This window comes from Agelaius phoeniceus, chromosome 1, assembly GCF_051311805.1.
Source record: "Agelaius phoeniceus isolate bAgePho1 chromosome 1, bAgePho1.hap1, whole genome shotgun sequence".
Lineage (NCBI taxonomy): Eukaryota > Metazoa > Chordata > Aves > Passeriformes > Icteridae > Agelaius > Agelaius phoeniceus.
The window spans coordinates 58,546,426-58,568,355 of record NC_135265.1 but is presented as its reverse complement, the minus strand read 5'-3'; the positions used below and the strand labels follow the sequence as shown (position 1 = coordinate 58,568,355).

Here is a 21,930-nt window from a genome sequence, read left to right as displayed (position 1 = left end):
ACAAGCTTCTCAAATGCCTTCTGGTATGCTCACAGAAACCTCTGTCAGTCTTGCCTTGCATCTAAGGGAACTCACAGAGCTTTTGGTAGGTCCCAGATGCCTCTGAAAGCCTTTCTCTAAACTAAATTTTTATAATTCCTTTTACTACAAGCTATCTGCAGTCATCTGTTGTCACATTGCAGCTGATCTGAAGCTGCCCCCTAAACTCAACTAACCTAGAAGAAAACAAGTCCCTGGATAAGGCACAGATAGGTTGGATTCAAACCCAAGCAAAGATCCCAGCCAACCCTATTCTAGCTTAGATGCTGATACACCACTGGCCAGAACTGGGCAGAGAGAGGTCATCCAATCAACTATCTGAGCCTGGGAAATCCCAAGTCCCTATAAAAGGGGCAGACATATTAAACTCATTGCTGTTTGCTGATGACCCACTGGTGTTGTGTCATGTTTCTGTCTCCGACCCACAACCCCACATATCAGTTCTATAAATGCCTGCTGATGGCCCTGCACCACAGCCCAAGGAGTGCCTTTTAATATGTCTCATGAAAAGCTTAGAGCCATCTGGAGTGCAGTAGGGGCATCTGCTACAATTTTTCTTCTCCTCACTGGCCTGAGAATGTTTCTTAATTCAACTGACATATTGTGCAAATATAGAACCTTCACATGCCTCCTGATCTGTCCACAGGACCTCCATGTGTTTTCATTGTACCTAAAAGACCAAGGAGTGTTTTTGGTGTGCCCTGAAGGTACCTCTGAGTGCCTATGCATAAACCTATTCCTAACCAAAGGCATAGAGCTGCAGTCACACCGAGTGGTATGTGGGGACATTCTGGTGTGCAGCATGCCTTTCCAATTGCCTTTTGAAGTATCCCAGCAGTGCTTTTGACTCATCAGGAGTTCACTGGGCCGCTTGATTACCTTTTTGTTCCCTCTGTTCCTGTGCATCAAACTACAGGGACAGGCTTTGTCTTACATCACCTGAGTGTTATGATAAAAACACTGGCCTCGAGCCCAGCCAGGGACTTGGGCACTGCATCACTCTTGTTCTAGTCTGAGCAACAGACATCTTGATTGTATTATAAAGGAATTTTAAAAAAGAAAAAATAAAATAGATAAAATAGTGGCTTATATGTTTAAACAGACATACTCTTTTTAGAGCAGAACAATCTTCTGATACACTTTAGGTCTTAAACAACATTTACAAAAAAGACTGCCTAAAAAGGAACAGAATTGTAACAGGAGCAAAAGGTTTCTATTGAGCACCTAAACTAAACTACTCAACAATTTCAAATGAAAAACATTTAGGAGCTCGTTCAGTTCAGAAAAGCAGATTTTATTTCAAACAGCAGCACATACATACAACATTTTCAAAATATAAATATTTGAAAACAAGAGACTGCATTTCATTAACCACCTTGTGGTGGTTTATCAACTGTTGAATTAAATTGGAATCAGGTGGAGTTCCTGCACCATAGCTTTCCTGTAAGTTGGATGCTCTCACTTTCATTATTGCATGCAAAATAATGGTAACTGCCAGTACCTCATAGAAAAGAACTCACACAGCTTATCTGTTTACTATCATCCGGAGGTTTCAGCTACCTAAGTATTTTAAATACAGAAATGTTATTTTTAACAGGTATGGCAAATAACGAACTTCTGGGAAACACTTAATGCACTTCATAAACAAATTTGACTGGCTGTATAACTCTGAAGGAAGGCTCCTGAACCACAACTAATTCCAAAAGAAGCAACATAGCAGCATTTTGGTAAGAAAAAAAGACAACCTTTTCTAAAACCCTTCCCTTTTATTTAGATGCAGAGCAAAGATTAAAATAATCAAAAATCACTGACATTTCTATATCTTCAAAAACATGATTGCATTACCAATTGTTTTTTGTTTTACCACAGCTTAAGAAGTGTCAGAATATGCTACATATAAATATCCTAAGCCATTCACCATTTATTAATTCACCATTTATTAATTTTCTACATAAATCTGCTTAAAATGTTATTTAAATAGAATATCTTCCTAGGAAAAAAAAACCGTATCATCAGAAGATTCAGCTTGAAGCTAATTTTCAATGCACTAGAAGACAACAGAGCTGCTCAAATTATGGCAAAAACTTTGTTTTCCTATGGTGGGGGGTCTGTTGTGTTTGAAAAACACATGCAAACAGATTAAGAATAAATGGTGATCACTTCACGTCCACTGCCTCGGACTAGGAGAACTCTATCTAGACCTTCTGTCAGAACTTCCAGAAATTCCATGTCTGAAATATCATTTGGTCAAGGAATTTACTCAGAAGAGAAATAAAATACCTGGTAACCTCTCAAAAAGTCTGACATATAATGAAAAAATAAAGTTCAACAATTTCATCAGAGTATTTCTGTGTCACCCTTTACTGTCCTGTTACCTGGTTATTCAAGTGGAAGTTAAGCCTAACTTGGGGCACAATTCTAGTTTTGCCCTACTTATCTACAAAAAAAGACAAGAATAGGAAATTTTAAAATTATTTCAAAGTTAAGGAAATCCTTTGTATCAATAAACCACCCCCCCAATCAAGATTTTCTATCTTTTGTTTTTTAACTCTCTTTATGTCATTTTCTTATAGGCAGACTTATGCTTACCCTACTTAGTAATGGTTATCCCAACAGGTGATGGCAGAATCACAAAAATGAAATTCTCAATTTCATGAAATATGGAATCAATACAGTGGAGGATACAGTTTTCATCCCCTTTTCTGTTTTTAGGAGGTCCAGGCATATTCAGGAGGACTAGCTGAGCATGCTGTGATTTATTAAGCACTACTCCATTGAGCTTCACAGCAGTGTGCATTCTTCTCACATTTGACTGATTCCTAGCATGCAAAGAAACATTTTTAAGTATTGTTATAACACTTAAGTAATTGAATCATACAATATTTATTTGAAATTATAAGTATGTAAAACAAGGTATTTTCATGGATACTAGTATATTCAAAAGAAGTACATATTAAGTACATATTCAAAAGAAATAAAATGCAATCCTTTTGACAAGAATGTTTAACTCTGAAATTCAAGCAGTTCCAAGTAAATTGTCAAAATGCACAAATCTTCCAGTTGTCAATTATCTTTTACTAAGATGAATTAAAAATGGTTTCAATAGATATTACAGGTCAGACAAGCACCACTAGGATTCTTGTTTATTGACTTACATAAAAAAGAAACTGGATTTATACAAGAATTTCCAAACAATGAAATTGCAGGAATGCAATGGAAAGATCACAATATTTATGTTGTACAGTAAAAGATTTTACTCATGCTCCTTTGGAAACATTACTAAATTCTACCAGCTGGTGAAGAAAATTCAGAAACACCATAGAATTTTGAAAAAATTGCTAACTTCTTATGTTGTAACTGTATGGCAGTAAGCAGTGAAATTAAATTGAGCTTATCCCTTTACACTATCAACATTACCTAATATTTTCCATGTTTCACCTACAAATATAATTGTTTTAGATCTGTGCACAAGAAGAAAAAACTGATAGGGTTTTTAAAATGTCCTTATTTTAGTATCTCTTTTGTATGGTTCAGTGTTTTTTCAGAACAAAAGAACAGTTTCCTTACAGTTCCTGAGAAACAGCTGTGTATAGAGTTAACCAAGGTTGGAAATGAGTAATATGCTACAGTGTGACAAAAATATTCAAACTCTACCTTAGTCCATTTATCTACAAAATCTGCTGCCTAAAAGTAGGGTTTGTATGTTTGGTTTTTTCCCCCAAATAAATAGTTTAAAGTAATTTGGCCTGAAATTTAGTGGCCAGTGGAAACCAGCCCTATCAATTAAATTGATTCTTCATACTCTGCTACCTCCCGTCTTCCCTGCTATAAGAGAATGATATTTCTAAAACTGAGTTTATCAGTCTCTCCCAGGGGATTTTCTATCATGGTGGCCAGCTATTCTAAGAACCAATTGTACAAAAACTATATATGGAACAAAGGAAAGCTTGAAGTTCCATTTTTTGGAAGCAGAATTGCATTTTGAGAAGACTAAAAAGAACTATGAAGAGAGGCAAGATTGTCCAACTGAGAAGCATAAATATTGAAACTGAAACATTGTTAAACTAAAAATAAAAAGCAGGGTGTAACTTTGTGACAGAGTGGGCAAAAATTCAGCACTGAAATAAAGGCTCATGGGTATGTAAAATGTGAACTGAGGCTAACATCACTTATCCTTCAAGCACTGGTAGAACTGAAATCATACACAGTAGACAAAATAAACTTCCAAAATTTTTATAAGAAGCTCAATTTGTTAAGCAGATAAAATTTAGAAAATTCTGAACTCTGAAAAAAAGCAGAGCAGTCAAGTGAGTTCCACTCAAGAGATATAGTATTCCATTTTTGTGTGCTGTCATACCCAAAGTATGTCTAAACTTATGTTATTTCTACACATGCATGGGTTGGTAGAAGGCAGCCAAGAACTGACTTTTGATGAAACATGAAAGTTCCCTTTGTGAACAAATATTCCCTGCTGTTCAAGTAGTTATAGAACAATGGGAGCTTATTTTTCCAGAAAAAAATCATTTTTAATGTAGTTAATTAAAACACTAAATATTACGTTGGTGCAGAGAAGTACTGTCAAGCTTTATATTCTCACAGAAACTATAACACAGGTTTTGTGACTTACCTTGAATAGAAAGTTGATCATATTTAAGAGAATATTAAAAAGTCACAATGATATTTTTTCAGTGACATGCTAAATCGGAGTGTATTAAACAAGGAACAAAAAAATACATGCATTGCAAATTACAATTTAGAAGCATGCACACAATGTACAAGATCACAAGAACCAAAGAACCCAGCCTATGTTGTTTAGGTGAAGTGAAATTTAGACTTACAGATTTTCCCATTCTCTATGTGAAAGGGAAGCAAATGCATAGAAAAAAAAAATTATGCCATCAGGTAAAGTCAACAATGTTGTTATTATTATTATTATTATTATTATTATTAGTAGTAGTAGTAGTAGTAGTAGTAGTACATTTTAAAGTCAACAATATTAATATACTGTACAGGCACACCAAGTTTGAACTGTAATTTCTGACCAACTATATATAGTAGTCTTAAAATAATAACATCTGAAATCAGTGTTTTGCACAATTCTAAAGTAGTAATAGGAAATATTTCAAAGATATAAATTTTAAAAACCCCTAATAATTAGAGTATAATGCTGCCTAGGACAATGCTTTAGAGCATGAGCACAATAATTTTTGGAACGTGCAGAAGGCAAGCTGTTTCTAAAGAGCTCAAAGCAAATCCAAGACTCAGGACTTAGGACTTTAAGGTATTAATTTTAAATACGCTGTCTAACTGCATTGCCTACTAGTCCTAGATTTAAGATGTGTTTCATTTAGATATTATTTCCCTTGACATCCACAGTTTTGGTTTGGTCATGTGCAGAAAATAATTTAAGCTATGTTTCTAAGTGCAGTTTTCTTGCAGAACTAAGAAAAGATGCATGTGCATGCCTAAAATCACCACATGAGGAAACAAACAAGCTGATTTCCCTCTGTCATTGTTTTTGTGTGTACTACATTGGTTTGACACAGGGAGTAGCTCTTATCTATTTAAGAAAAAGACATAAAAGAATATTTAAACAGGAAATACTTAATATAGCAATACACTTACATTTACACAAGTTTTCTATTTCTTTAATTTACAGGATGAGGGCTGAATGTCCATTAAAACAAACAAACAAACAAACAAACAAACAAACAAACCAACCCATCCCACTCCCATCTCTTCCCAAGAAAACACCCCCCATGGCCAAAATCAAAAACACAAGCTAAATGTCTTGAAAGGCTATCTGCTTATTTGGAATTCCCTCTAATACCAAACACAATAAAAATACAGGGACATATACACTAATTTTTCACCCACAGGAAGAAATAAAAAGTTATAATTAAGCTTTTTAACACATATGCTTTCTGGTACAATCCAGAAGTTGAGTTAACAGCTTAAAGGCTGTCATATTTAAACTTCACTCACAACATTCTTGTGAATGACTCTTTACAGTCATTCCACCCAAGTCTATGTTATTTTTCTAAGGATGACATTTAAGTTCATGGAAAGCTCATTTTTGTATCCAATTTTAAATAAAGCAGAATCTCTTAAAAAGCAAAACCCAGATAAAACAACAAACTAGAAGCACTCCCCCCCCCCCCCCCAGTAAAATACACATAATGAAATAAAAAGCTCCAAATACCATATGCATACTCACGGCTTCATGTTGAAAATATCTTTAAAGCCAGACACATTGGAATCCTTGTTTTTATGCTTTTCTGCTACAAACTTTTCTTTAGTCCAGGTCATTTGCACTTTCTCTGGCACAGCAACAGCTACACTTGCTTCAACTGCTGGAGCAGAGCGTGGGGCAGTGTTTTTATCATGGATCAGCTGAGCCTGGCCACAAAACAAATAATTGCCCCAAAATTCAGCCAAAATCAGCATTTGTAAATTACATGTTATTACAGTTTTGAAAAGGAGTTTCACAGTGGTAGAACCAAAGAAGCTGAAGAAAAATGCACCTTTACTTTGTGAACAAATATGAGACTATTGTGACTTCAGCATGAAGTGAAATTGCCTGTAAAAATGTTCATATTTTATTTATATTTGCAAGACTATATCTTATGTGGAATGTTACTTTTGTAATGAATTAAAGTGAGGTTGAATTCCACCAGAGAGTACTTTATTAACATCAAGGTGTTTTGCCAATGAAAAACTTTAAAGCCAGTATTATAATTGTTCACAAGTTACATTGTTTTCTCAGATACTGTTGAAAACGTTGTCCATTTCACATGCCTTTAGCTGAACTACAACTATGAATCTCTGATGCCAGTATGGGACTGGCTGATTTGAAGTCTAGTTATAAATTTAGATGATTTATGCCTACAAGAGCATTTTACATAACAAATCTAACCAATCTAGCCATGAAGGGGTCTTCTCTTCCCTTTTAACAGTAAAAACTCTAATCAATTTCAAGAACAAAAAAAGCGCATATGCATGTGGGAAGAATATTGTGTTTTCTATTTTCCACTCTCCTTGCTTCTTTGGAGGAAAAGAAGATTAAATATCTAAAACATTATTTACTTACTTCCCTCATAATACTTTGTCCATAGGCTTCTCTGTTTCCAACAAATACAACACAAATACAATACCTTAGACTATAAAAATTATAAGTGAATTGGTAACTGGGGACAGGATTCTTTTTGTGCTTTGAAATTTTCTATTTTGGAGGTGGTATTTATTTTATCCTGTGATTGTTTGTTTGTTTGCTTTTTGTTTAAGATATTTAACAGTTTTGAAAGCTATTCAGAGACTTGTTAAATCATGAGTTGAAGCTCCTGTTCCATTTGGGAATCTAATTATTCACATGTTAGACATAGTCATGGTTCCTCCACATACCTGGTAATTAAGAATTTCGTGCAGGTCAATAAAAACCATAAATAAAATCCAAGCAGATGAGAATTTTACTTTCATTCTCAGAAAAGCAATTCCTCTAGTGGTTCACAAACTATAATTGCAGGTGGTTTTAAATGCCTTTGAGCTTCAGTATATTCCCTAAATTATTTCCTAGTCCCTATCCTTCAGGATTCCCAAATTCTGGAGTTCAGTTGTGAGGTTCACATAAATATCTTTTAGTATGATGGTCTTCCTACATTCACAGATGATTAAATGATGAGTCAAGACCACAAATCAGAAGTTACTGTGAATACAGTTTTATCATGAGAATCAAAAAAGCTAACAAATACATGCCAATATTGTAAATACCATGCAGCAGTATCCAATGTACTAAAATTTGAAAGGAACAACTGTAAGATGAGTTCAGTACAACTATGCTTCAATGGAAGAAAATTTGCCATTTTCAGAAAGACCGTGAGACCAAGAGAAATTCTGGACCTATAATACATGTTTATAAAAATGCAAACACAACAAAAGCACATTCTTGTTAGTGCTATTTTGGTACTAAATTCAATTAATGAAACACAACAGCTTGTTCTCTCACTCCATGATGAAAGGGAAATACAAAGTTATACAGCACTTCTACAAACTAGGCTACACATTTTACATATGAGCAACACTTCAAGTGCACACCAAACTCATTGATTACACCAGTTCATTTCCTTTCAATGTCACCCCACAGAACACAGTAATGACATATATGGGTTAATAATAGCTTGCAAATAAAAATGGCTTGCACTCCTTAAAAGATGTAGTATATCAGTACAGTCTCCGAGAATCTTCAGTACTTCAATAGAGGAACTATAAAGGAAGTCAATGAAAGCACTAAATATGTTTATTAATGTAATACCCTGCTTCTGGCTCTTAAGAAAACAGGCAGTCACAGAAGTGTGTTTCTTTTATGGAAAATAAGTGTGAGAAAGAGAATATAGCTCATGTCAGAGAAGCATCATCTAAAGACAAGAAATACAAGGTAACATAATTAATTTAGAGAAAATTGTAGTTAATGTGTAGTTCAGTTTGCAATAGTGGTACTTGAAGTGTTGCAATGGAAAATATGTCTAGTCATAGCCAGCACTATGTCGAGCTACCTCTTCCTCTTGATAATCATTAGTCAGCAGTGCCTGAGCATCTTGGACAATGGACAATGGACTGGAGTAGCTATTTCTTCTAATTGAGCCTCGAGACTCATCTGTGATGCTCTGAATCTGGGACAAAAAGGTTACCAATGACAAAAAAAAAGTCTACAGAAAAAAGCAGATATCATATTATTCTTCATTTTAATAGATGAAATGTGGTATCAGCTCAAAAGGCTCTTTTTCACAAAATTCACAGAATGACTAGGTTGGAAGAGACCTCAACTAAACCATGGCATCAAGTGCCATATCCAGCCTTTTTTTAAACACATCCAGGGATGGTGACTCCACCACCTATGAGGGCAGACCATTCCAGAACTTTATCACTCTTGCTATAAGAAACCTTTTCCTAATATCCAACCTCTATTTCCCTTAATGCAGCTTGAGACTGTGTCCTCTTGTTCTGTCCACCAGTGTCCACCAGTTGCTGCCTGGTGAAAGTTACCAACCCCCGCCTGACTACAACCACCTTTCAGGAAGTTGAGAGTAGTAAGGTCACCTCTGAGTCTCCTTTTCTCCAGGCTAAACAACTCCAGCTCCCTCAGTTGTTCCTAATAGGGCTTGTGTTCCAAGTCCTTCACCAGCCTCATTGCCTTCCTCTGGATGCGCTCAAGCATCTCAATGTTCTTCCTTAACTGAGGGGCCCAGAACTGGACATAGTACTCAAGATGTGGCTTCACTAGTGCCAAGTACAGGGGAAAAATGACCTCCCTGGTCCTGCTGGCCACACTATTCCTGATACAGGCCAGGATGCCGCTGGCCTTCTTGGCCACCAGGGCACACTGCTGGCTCATGTTCAGCCGGCTGTTGACCAGTACCCCAAAGTCCCTTTCCACCTGGGCACTGTCTAGCCACACCATCCCCAGCCTACAAGATGGCAGGGAGTTATTAACAGGGGCCAAAATGCAGGACTCAGCACTTGGATTTAATAAACTTCATCCTATTGGACTTTGCCCATCCATTCAACCATCCCAAGTCTCTGCAGAGCCCTCCTACCTTCCAACAGACCAACGCATGAAGACTCAGTATAAACTGTTCTATAACCTTGCCGGGTACTGAGGTCAGGCTAACCAGCCTATAATTAACAGGCTCCTCCTTTCCACCCTTTTAATGAATGGGAGTCACACTGGCCAGCTTCCAGTAATCTGGAATCTTGCCAGTGAGCCAGGACTGCTGGTAAATGATGGAGAGTGGCTTTGCAAGCTCATCTGCCAGCTCCCTCATCACCCTAGGATGGATCCCATCTGGTCCCATGGATTTATGAATATCCAAGTGTCTCAGCAGTTCTCTGATTGCCTCCTCCTGGATAACATTTTTAAATCTTTAGCAGTTAGTTATGAAGTCCCTTTACAGACATTTGTGAAAACAGGAAGCCAATTGAGTCCTTCCATCTCTATGGGAAGCTCAAATATTCACTTGTTTTTGAGGGCCACATCCTTTCATATATGTATATATTCAGGTGAAATTTTTCACTCAATTACAATCAAAAGCATGAAAAAACTAAAAGCATATGAGAAAGCTACTTTTCAACTGTAAAAACCTAAAAACCTAAAAATCTAATTATTCACAAACAGTGAAACAGTAATCAGTCAAGGGGTCAGCTGGAAATGTATTTAGGATAATTCAATACTGTAGATGAGTTGAGGGGTGAGCTGGGTATATATCTGGAATAGTAGAAGATTGCATATTTTAGTTAAGATTTTAAAATTAGTTAAGAAGCTAAGTTAGTAATATAGGTGGCAAGAATCGAGTACCTTAGTTAAAAAGTAGTAAATACATTAGGAAAGAGAAGCTAGGAGTGACAGGGATAGATGTAGCATTTGTGAAGGAGCAGAGACCATAGAAATACCTTGCCTTAAGAATAATCAAATAGTTAGGAGAGGCTTGGACCATGACCAGCAGATCAAAACAGAGAGCAGGAATCTGCAACTCCTTGCACATGTATTGGGAAATGATTCCACACGTGTCCAGTGTGCTGCAATAAATACCCTTCTTTTCAACTTTAATTAGTTGAATAGTCATCTGTCCGTGCATCACGCACCTGCATTCACCCAAATTTCTGCCAATCTTACCTAACAGCACAACCCAAGACAATTTGTTGGTGCAAAGTATTATTACCTTCTCACAGGTCCGATTAACACTGCTTTGCCCAAGAGTCCTTAGTGAGAATTAACCAGAGAAAGAAGCCAACAACCACCAAAAATGGAAGCAAGAAAGGGAATGAGGCTCTACATTTTCCTTCCCCTTTGTAGCACTATTGACTAAGTCAAATAAATAGATATTTACCATTTATACCTAAGTTGCCTATGTTATGTTTTGCAGGTACTTATTATATTTATATCCAAATAGAAACAAATTGAACAAGTTTTCAAAAAAAGTAAACAAAAATCTGATGAGTGCTCGATCCCCAGTTCTACAAGAAAACCCAGAGGCAAGATTAAATCAATTCTGTTTTTAAAAAGTGACAGGAGAAGGGAGGATGAGGGTGATTGCTCAGGGGTAAAAGCATGCTTATGACTAAAACAGCAAATAAACACTGTACAAAACCATAGTCTCCACTTCGGGAAGGTCTGAGCCTCATTTGAAGGCATGCAAGCACAAAAGTGAGGTTAAAGTACTAATCTTGGTGGTAACAGGAAACCAAACTACACTCACTATTCAAAACTGGAATACCAGGTTATATTTGAAGGCCTGGAGACAGATATTAAAATGAAAAGCAATGCTAATTTGAACTAGTGATACTAATAAAAGAAATGTTTTGGACGTCAGCAAAAAATTGAAAAGAATGGCTCAGCTAATTAAAAAAAAAATTATTAGGGTAAGAATGGGCCAGGCACTCTGAGTGCATACACTAATCTTGTAGCTCCAGAAGAAGTGAAGACATAAATAAACTGTTGTGGTTCAAATTTATTTTAATGATTCCTTGTTAAGTGGTTCATTCTGTTGTACCCCCATGTTCTCCCCAAGCTGGTTTACCCCTGGTTTTACCCTCCCTCAAAGCTATCCCTCGTGCCATTCCCTGCCCCTTGTTCCAGCTCTTTCCCTGCCTGTCAAGGCATCCCAACCCTTGATTCCCAAACCTTCTCTGCCACTTAAACCTCGGGCCAATCCCTGTCTGCAACACCCCTTTGGAATTCCCCTACTACTGGAAGCCCCATTGGCCCATGTGACCCATCCTCTCCACCCTCCTACCCCAGTTGGCCCCAGACACTTGATGTAATCCCCTCATTCCTCCCCTGAGTATTCCCTATTGGTTAGCTGTTTGTATCCACCTCCTGACTTGCGTCTGAACAAAACCCCTTGCACAATAGAGGTGGAGGCTTTTTGTCCTGCTCTTTTCATCTGGAATAAACTGTTCCTTGTGGAGCCTTCTCCTTTCTCCTCTGCCTGGTCCCTGTCATGGCTTGTGTCTGGCATCTTAGAGCAAGTGGCTCTAAAGGTTCTGCCTCTGGTAAATCTCCATACTGAGGCAGTTCCCCACTCCTGGCGTTGCACCGGAGTTCTAAGAGTTAGCCTGGGTTCTGGCGGTCACTTCAATAAATCACATTTTCTTATGAAAATACAAAAGAACAAGGTAGATTTAGATATTCTAATCAGAAACAATCAATGGATATGACTTTTATTTTTGGACAAGGCAGTAAGTACTAGACGTTCCTGGAATTACCAAGGGTTTTACTTCAGACCCTGAAATAAATTCAATGGTGTTTTGAATGTTCAGATTTTACCCTGCCTGATAAGAAGGAAGAAACTGATGCTATAATGGTGATGGTAAAGTTCAGATAAAAGTGAGTAATAAAGAAAATTATATGGAGGGAATAGAAGGAAATAAAAACTTCCAAACAAACAATATTCTGAAGTATAATTCAGATTCCCACCAGCTCAGAGCTGAGAAGAAATTCTTTCATCTCTCTGCAATTTATGTGCTATAGAATACAGAGCAATAGCTTCCACTAATCATGTGGAAGTTAAATCCTTCGAAATCTACAACAGATAAACTCCACTGGAAAAATACTACTGTTCAGAAAAGGAACAATAAGGCTGAATAAGTTGTACAGAAAAGTTTGGGTTTTAAGGATGTTAGGCAGGCTCAAATTGAAAGAAAACTACCATGACATGGATAAGAAAGATGTTTTACAGCAATAAACTGTAACAATAGCAGGCATCTTTAGGAACCTTTAAAAAACCATGTGAGATGGAAAAATTAATAGAGAGAAGAGGACAAATAAAAGGAAAAAAACATAAAACCCCCAAACTGCTCGGACTTGTATGATTAACACCACAAAAGACAAGCCATAAGAAAAAAAATCTAGCTGTTATACAGTTGAGCAATTAAAGACAGTGGAGTTCTTGTTTGCTATGGGATGGAAATCATTTATGTGATGGCAAAGCCAGAGCATTCACTATCTTCTACATCACTAAAATGTCTTGATAATACTGAAGAGTTAGCAGAATAGATGAGGGGGTAGAAGCACAAACCAAAAGGAAATGACTTGTAAGTTACAAATATTCATAAAATTACATCTGAATGAAGCTTGTTGGTACAATATGCAAAATAATAAAGATAGGGGAGCAGCAAAACCAGCATTTCCATCTTCATATTAGAGGATTATAGTTTGTTGGGCTAATTTTGGTTCCAAAAAAAAAAAGGAGTTGATTCATAAAATATGCAAACTAATGCAGAAACTAAAACATAGTGCGATTTGAACAAATGTCTATTATATTGTGTAATATGGTGTATTTGTAAGTCATATGATGAGTGGCTGAAGGAGGTAGGCTTCTCTAGAATGGAGAAAAGGAGGCTCAGGAAGGACTCTCTCACTCTATTCAACTACATGGAAGACAGTTGTAGTGAGGTGGGGATTGGTCTCTTTTCCCCAGTAACAAGTGACAAGAGGAAATAGCCTCAAGTAGTACCAGAGGACGTTTAGATTGGACATTAGGAAAAATTTCTTCATGGATAGGATTATCAAGCGTTTGAATGGGCTGTCCAGGGAGGTGGCTGAAGTTGAGTCCCTGGAGGTATTTAAACAAGAGGGACATGGTTTAGTTGTGGATTTGGCAGCGTTAGGTTAGTGGTCAGACTTGACGTAAAGGTCTTTTTCAATGTAAATGATTGTATGATGCTAAGACCAAATTACAATCAAAGATAATCAGTCCAGTTGCATAATCATGAATCTTAGCTACTGATGTCAAGTTTGGAAAGGCTTTTAATGTATTCCACACTGATGCTCAAATGTTTTGTTAATCAACACTTGCACTCAACAAAAACAGGAAAACTCTTAAAATCTGTTTAAATAATTTTTTTTTCCCCCACATAACTTTAATCTTGCAAGTAAAACTGGTTGTAGAGAAATGCAGTTATGAAAGTTTTTGACTAGCTAGAAACTGATTAGAAGCTACAGCCATTAGATCATACTTTGAGATTTTTCACAGAACATCCTGTCAAGTTGAAGATCCTACCTCCCTTTCTCTTTCATTCTTTGATAGCTGCATCTGTTTTAGCATCTGAGATCGCTGTTCCATCATAAGTGTCTTCTCATATGTGAATGCAGAAATATCGTTTTCAAACTGCAAAAGAAATTGGAATTAGTAACACCAGAAGAAAAGTACTACTTACAAGGATAACATTTAGATAGTGTATCTCTCATACCTGTATTCATTTGGTGGATGTATTCATTAGAGTAATCCTAAGCATATAATTGATCAATCACTTCTGTCCTCATTCTTAAAGCTTACTCTTAAAACAGCAATTTCATACAGTGAACTATCCTACTGTAACAATATTATTGTGATTTTATCTAAATTTTAGGTACTTGGAACAGACTTTCCACTAACTATTCTGTTCCAACTAGGCTGCAGAAATGAGAGTTGAAAGCACTTACTTAAACTGGGTATGCATTGCTGCCACCTGAGCATGTGTGGACACTTGTTTCTTTAAAAACTGTAACTAACTGTTAGGCACAAATAACACATTATGCTTTGATCAGAGAGAAATGTTCATAAACAAAGTCATTTCTTGCCATAGCAAGAAATTCTGGCATACATTGTCATATTGGCTGAAAACTAAAATACAACATAAAAATCTATACCAGTCACCTGTATTGTCACTGACTTGTAACATATCTCTTATCCTCTGGAAGATTCTCAGAATTAAATATTACCCACAGAAGAAAAGAATAAATTGTATTTCTGTAGTTGTTTAATCCCAGCCAGCAACCAAGGCCCATGCAGACTCTAACTCCCCCACAAGTGGATTTGGGAGAGAATCAGAAGGATAAAAGCTAGAGAACTCATGGGTTGAGATAAAGACTGTTAATTAGGAAAAGCAAAAATTGTGCATTCAAGCAAGAAAAACAAGGAATTAATTCATTGCCTCCCATGGGCAGGTCTCCATCATGCATAATAGTTACCTGAGAAGACAAACAGCATCACTCCCAACATTCCCCCCTTCTTCCCTCTTCTCCCCAACTTATATCCTGAGCATGATATCATATGGTCTGGAATAGCCCTTTGGTCAGTTTGGGACCTGTCCCAACTGTGTCTCCTCCCAAACCCCCCCAACTTCCTTGCTGGCATGGCAGTACAAAAACCAGAAAAGATCTTGGTTCTTGCAAGCTCTGCTTCACAATAACAACAACATCCCAATATTATCAATCCTGTGCTCAGCACATACCCAAAACACAGCCCCATACCAGCCACCATGAAGAAAATTAATTCTACCCCAGCTTAAACAAGCACAACTTTCTATATTGCCCCCTGCTCAAAATTCAACCAAGTCGGAGCTATTTCATGACACTCTATGTTCTTTCAACTGTACATGCCACAGCATTTGAGACTTTCATATTTAGTACTCTAAGCAAAGAACACTCAATTTTTTCACAAGTAGTTTTTTTCCTAAGTAATTAAAACAATTCTTAAAATAGTTTTATGATTAATTAGCATGATTTTTTTAATAAGTTCTGGTGATTCTATAAATGAGTGGTAAGAAGTTAGAAGTTTTCAACCAGTTTACTCATTTTCATCTCACTTCAGAATGAGTAAAAGTTTTGGTTGGTTTTTTTTTTTCCTACGAGTCTTACTTTGAACATTATGCTAGTCGCCTTTTAGTGCTGGAAATTACATATTTAGTTTCCAAAAAAAGTGGGCCAAGACAGACATAGCTTTTGTCCTTTCACCTAAACAGTTTATGACCCATATTTTAAAAAGGAAAAAAGTTACCAAATTCATTTTGTTACTACCTTGACTTGTGAAACTGTAGGTCCTGCTTTCAGTACTGGCTGAGGTTGGAGATGCCAAGAACAACTCTCATTTGAGCCTAGGGATTCCTTATTCTAGAGAGGTATTCTTAACAGCAGTTGGAGACATAGACAAGTCCATCCTGTCTCATACCATATGTCTTAGCTTATTAGATTAAGCACATTTAGCCTTCCATTTCACTGCTTGCTAAAAATTCAAGCTTTTCCTTCTGAATGAACCAGCTGTGTGGACTAGTAGTCATAAATAAAGTAAGAATTAACACATAAAATATCTCAAAGTCTACTTGAAAAACCCATTAAACTCACCACCACATACAGCAGTATTGTAACATGGTAAGATAACGATGCTTAACTTCTTGTTTTTCGTGGGACTACAATTTTTTAATTTCTATATTGGCGCTAATAGCTCTTTATTTGAAAAAAGCTAAACCTGTTTTCCCAAGTTCAGTCCCAGTTGCACCCTAAAAATATATAATTACAAACCATTTCAACAACTTCCACTTGAGCATTTAGTCTAAGGTGGTATAAGAACATCTGAAGATCCTTCTTCATTTGAATGCTATTATCATCCATTTGAGCAACGGTGAAGATACGCATTTTACATTTTCTCCAAACCTACCAAAAAGATACATAAATAACAGTTTGTAACACTGTGATTGCTATTACTATGCATAATTTGAACAAGGTGAAGGAGTATTTAATTAGACATGCTTAGAACCATTTAGTGCTAGAAAATTAAATCTCAGCCATTTTCTGTTGTCCTTGCCTTGTGCTGTCGAAGGAGGAAAGGCAGCAACATCAGCATACCACCATCATGAACAATCCACCACACATCTATATTTCCTTCAGTAAAACGTTCTTGATTTGTTGGAAATAAGTCAATGTTTTTAGCCACCAAAAGTGCTTGTTGAGCTGAAGTTGTTTCTCGTACAGTATCTGTAAGGGAAAACAAGACATTTAATCAAGGACTCCTAGCTTTCATACACAAATTTTGCTTTTGTTTTAAATGCAAAAGATTAAACCCTCCCATATTCTGCTGAGGCAAAAGAGGAATATTCCAGGTGTCTTGGTGAAAGAGGAATATCCTGGGTGTCTTGGTTGCAGCTGGGACAAGGCTAATTGTTGCAATAGCAAAGAGGGGTGTGGCTAGGACCCAGAGGTTACTCTACACTACTTAATGCCGTTGCTGAAAGCGGGGGGAGTATCTTCCAAAGAGAAGGGGTTCCTTCTGGTCCAATAAGCATGGTGCTGATTCTGAGCTGGAGGGAGTGGTTGGGTGGCACCAGTTCTAAGACAGAGGGAGAGGTTGAGGTGGCACAACCTCTAAGACAGAGGGAGAGGTTGAGATGCGATCAGATGGAGCTTCATGGTGAGCATTTTTGCATATGCATCATTCTCTCTTTTTGCTATTAACATTGTTGCTGTTTCAAATAAATGGTACTCAACCTGTGATCTTTACCTTTTGTGCCTCTAATTCTCCTCTCAAACCAGGCTCAGGGGAAAAGGAAAAGTGAGTGAGCAGCAGCATGATTTGGAGTGCGTCAGTGAGAACACTAAATTAGGGAGTATGACTCCTAAGCCACAACAATCTTGATTTGGTGTCTGAGGTGAGGTACAATGGGTTGAGATAAGAACAGACTGCCCAGAGCAGGTCGGAAACAAATTTGATCTAGGCATTTTTTGGTTTAGGTATGGAGCCACTGGTCGCAATGTTGCTTGGTCTGTTCAAGTGGGAGTGGTACCTAATCCTGTGTATATTCCTGTATGTGCTCCTCATTATATTTTTCAGAGTAGGAAGAGGGATCAGTATTTCTTTGCTGATATACTGAGGGATGTCAGTTTATGACATGGTAACATCAAAGACAATGACGATCATTTGGGATATATATTGACTGTTGCTCTCCTACTCTTACCTCAGGTACTACCTTTGCATATTTACTAACCATACATACTCTGCGGCAGGAATGGGAGAGGATAATTTTCCCCAGCTTTTCATCCCATTTTCCTGGCCTTTTATAACCCCTTCAGCCTGTTATATTCAGAGAATTCTGAATTCCATTTGGATGTTAAGGAAATCATATTCTTTGTGCTAAGTCTGTCAGGTCTCCTCAGTCTACACTATGTTTAGAGTGACAGAGTTTTCTTAGGAGTTTGCTCAGACATCTGTCCGAAGGGTGTATAATCATGAGTATCAAGGCAAGTGGGAGAAAATGGGCCAGCTTTTGAAGGATTATTCTGCTCCAGTGGTTTGGAACTTCATTCCTGAACAACTACAGGACCATGGTAAAGTAACAGAATACTTGACAGAAAAATGCTGTGGCAATTCCAGGGAGGTGTGAAGTTTTGTAACATGCTGGGCCTTGGCTACTATTTATTGGACACTCCACAATACTAGACAGCAGTCTCAGGGGGAAGAGGAGAAAAGCAGACTGACAGGCACTGTGGCCACTCAAACTGCAGCTGAACCAGAGGAACAACCTGTGCCAGTAGTAGTCACTCCTTTATAGAAAAAAAATCAAAGACAAAATTAGTTCACTTAGTGAAGGATGAAAAGGAAGGAGAGATCTCACAACACGAGGAACAGACAGGGCCAGAGATAATCACCCAACCCCTATCTCCAGGTGAGCTGTGAGATGTGCAAAAAAAATTTCAGCCACCAGTCGGGTGAGCCCCTATTGACTTAGCTGCTCTGATGCTGGGATATTGCTGCCTGTAATATGAAACTAGATGGTAGTGAAGAGATCCCTGACCTCGTATGTCAGCATTGGCAAGGGGATTGGGAAAAAAACAGAAACTCTTAGCCTCTGGAGTCAAGTCCTGCCAAGCATGAAGGAAAGGTATTTTCTCAAGGATGACCTAGTACTGCACCCATGCAGGTGGAACACCATGGAGAAAGGTATCCAGTACATGAGAGAATTAGCTGTGCTGAAGGTAATCTATAGGGATTCAAATAACAAACAGTCCTCTGTAGATCCAGATGAGGTCCATTGTACACAATCCACATGGGAGAAATTTGTACAGCATGTGCCACCATTGTGTGCCAACTCATTGGGACTGATATCAATGAAAGGAGAACAAACAATGCTTCAGACATATATCTGATTACAACAATATTAAGATCATCTTTTTCCCTCCCTAATGACCTATGCCTTGGCAGTCCAAGACTGCAGACAGATCAAGCTCAAGCAAGTTAGAAAGGAGCTATCCCATGCTCTGCCAGTATGCAACAGAGTTGCTGCTATAAGAAAGCAAGGTTGCACTGGAAAAGGGTGAAGCTCCAGAACACTTGGAATACATTGATTACATCATCTTGTGGTGCAACACAGCAGACGTTTTTGAGAAAGGGGAGAAGATAACCCAAATCATCTTGGAGGCCAGTTTTGCCGTAAAGCAAAGTAAGATCAAGGGACCTGCCCGGAAAACTCAGATTTTAGGAATAAAATGGCAACATGGACATCATCAGATTGCCATGGATGGGGTCAACAAAACAGCAGCTACATTCTCACCAACCAGCAGGAAGGAAGCACAGGCTTTCCTAGGCAGTGTGGGTTTTTGGAAGATGCATATTCCAGAACACAGTCAAATCATAAGTTCTCTCTATTATATGATTCAGAAGAAGAATGATTTTAAGTGCAGTCCTGAACAACAAAAGGCTTTTGAATAAATGAAACAAAAGACTGTTCGTGCAGTAGCCCTTGGCAAGTCAGGACAGGACAAGATGTGAAAAATGTGCTCTATGCTGCAGCTGAGAAGATTATTTCTTCCTGGAGTTTCTGGCAAAAACCCCCAGTACCTGGGGAGACTCAACAATGATTCCTAGGGTTCAGGAATCTAGCATGCAAAGGACCTGATGCCTGTTACACCCCTACCGAAAAAGGGCTACTGGCATTACAACTGCATATTATAAAGAGGTTCAAGCATCTTCAGAAGTGATTAGCACCAAAGCACAGCTCCTCCCGGCATTCGACTGCCAGTGCTGGGCTGAATGTTCAAAGGAAAAATCTCTTCCATACATCATGCTACTGATGTTATGTGGAGTAAATGGGTCATGCTGATCACACAGTGAGCTTGAACAGGAAACCCCAATTACACAGGCATCTTAGAAGTCATGACAAGCCAAACCAAAAGTAAAAATTTTGTACGGAAATCAGAGGAGGAAAAGGTGATACATGCTGAGGAGGCCCCACCATATAATCAGCTACCTGAAAAAGAAAAGTGTTATGCTGTTTTTACTGATAGTTCCTCTCATATTGTAGGGATGCATGGAAAATGGAAGGCTTCTGTATGGACTCCTGTGTGGTGAGTCACAGAAGCTATTGAGGGACAAGGTGGATCAAATCAGGTTGCGGAGCTGAATGGCATCCAGCTGGCTTTAAGTATCACTGAGCAAAATAAATGGCCAATGCTCTAGCTGTAACTGACTCATGTATGCTCTGTGGGGATGGCTAAAACTACTGAAAAAGACCTATTGGCAGCACAGAGGTAAAGCCACCTGGGCTGCTGAATTGTGGCAAGACATTGCTGCTTAGGTAGAGAAGTTGGTTATAAAAGCATCATGTAGATGCACACATACCCAAAAGTCAGTCTATTGAAGTACATTGCAACAATGGACAGGTGCATTGGACAGCCAAGAATGAAGTCTCTTAGGTAGCAACATAGGCTGAATTATTTCTGGCTCAGTGGGCCAATCATATCTTAGGTCACTGGAAAAGAGATGCAACATAGCAATGGGCTTATGATGGAGAAGTGGACTTAACCATGGACAATGAGCATGGACTACGACAGATGCACCAGTTTTGAGCTCCTGATGCAGCTTGCAACCAGCCCTCCTGCTCTGGAAAACACTTAAAACCTGCAGTCATGGACTAAATGGACTCAAGAGACATCTTGGAGGAATGGATAGCGACTGTGGAAATGATACTTGTTTGTATATATATACATATATATGCGCACACACACATTCATATACATACATACGTACATGTACATATATATATATATATATATATATATATATATAAGTTGGAAGGATTAGAATCCAGGCACGACATAAATGGTATAAAATGGGTGGATAATGTTTTGCTTCTGGCCAGGACACAGTTAATTTTTGCAACAGCCAGGAGGGGGTATGGCTAGGACCCAGAGGTTATTCTATACCACCTCAGGTGATTTCCAGGGGCAGGGCTAAGGTAGTCTCTTCCAAGGTGAAGAGGTTTCTTCTGGTAGAATAAGCATGGGCCCGATTCAAAGCCAAGGAGGAATGGCTGATCGGCACTAGTTCTGAGCCAGAGGGAGTGGTTGGAGTGGCATGGCTATGGTTGGGTCAAGCTCTATGGTGGACATTTTTGCATGAGAATCACTCTTTTTTTGTATACTTTCTGTTAATAACACTCTTGCTCTTACTGCTAATTTTCTTATTTCATTGCTGTGTCCAGTAAATTGTTCTTATTTTAATCTGTGGTCCTTACCTTTTGTGCCTCAAATTTTTCTCTCCAACCCAGCCCAAGTGAGGTGGGGAAAGACAAAGGGGGACAGCAAGCAGCAATGTGATTTGGAAAGTCTCACTGGGAGCACTAAATTGCTAAACCATGACACTGAATTTAGTGATCAACCGGCTTAGAAGAAAAAGCAAACCTGTGGTTGAAGAGGGCTGAGAAAACCCACTCCAGATTAAATCAGATACAGATTCAATTGTCCACCAGATGTTCAGTAGCACATTTCCTCCACACAGCAAATACATTAGTCACACAGTCAAATTACAAATGCAAATGAGAAAGTCAGTAAACACATACCAACAAAATTTTTCCATGAGAAACGATTTTCTGCCTGCTTCCATGACTGTGGCCATGCCATCAGGACCGTGTTGTGCTTCATCCCTCCTAGACCAGCTGACTGAATCAAATAGGATATTCCATCTCTGAAGTTAGGAGATACCACAATCTGGCAAAATCCTTTAGTCTTTTCTACACCCATTAAGGCCTTAACATTCTGCAATAGGAAAATTACACATAGGGAAATACAAACCATCAACACTGATAATT

At 38.1% G+C, this 21,930-nt stretch overlaps 1 protein-coding gene across 5 annotated transcripts in view; it reads right to left on the bottom strand.

The window, feature by feature from the left end:
• Nucleotides 1-1,312: 1,312 nt before the first annotated feature.
• SLC12A7 (solute carrier family 12 member 7) overlaps nt 1,313-21,930 on the bottom strand; it is a 79,118-nt gene continuing 58,500 nt past the window's right edge. The window contains exons 18-26 of one of the 5 annotated variants that reach the window (XM_077179586.1): nt 21,682-21,877; nt 16,656-16,825; nt 16,373-16,504; nt 14,094-14,201; nt 8,589-8,705; nt 6,257-6,438; nt 4,878-4,892; nt 2,725-2,858; nt 1,313-2,270 (exon numbers count right to left, since the gene is read on the bottom strand). In XM_077179586.1, the coding sequence (XP_077035701.1) occupies nt 2,179-2,270; nt 2,725-2,858; nt 4,878-4,892; nt 6,257-6,438; nt 8,589-8,705; nt 14,094-14,201; nt 16,373-16,504; nt 16,656-16,825; nt 21,682-21,877 (1,146 nt within the window). In that variant the 3' untranslated portion in view covers nt 1,313-2,178. Of the gene's footprint in view, nt 2,271-2,724; nt 2,859-4,877; nt 4,893-6,241; nt 6,439-8,588; nt 8,706-14,093; nt 14,202-16,372; nt 16,505-16,655; nt 16,826-21,681; nt 21,878-21,930 lie in introns of those variants that run through there. The other 4 variants (XM_077179593.1, XM_054641868.2, XM_054641877.2 and 1 more) reach the window with 4 other exon arrangements.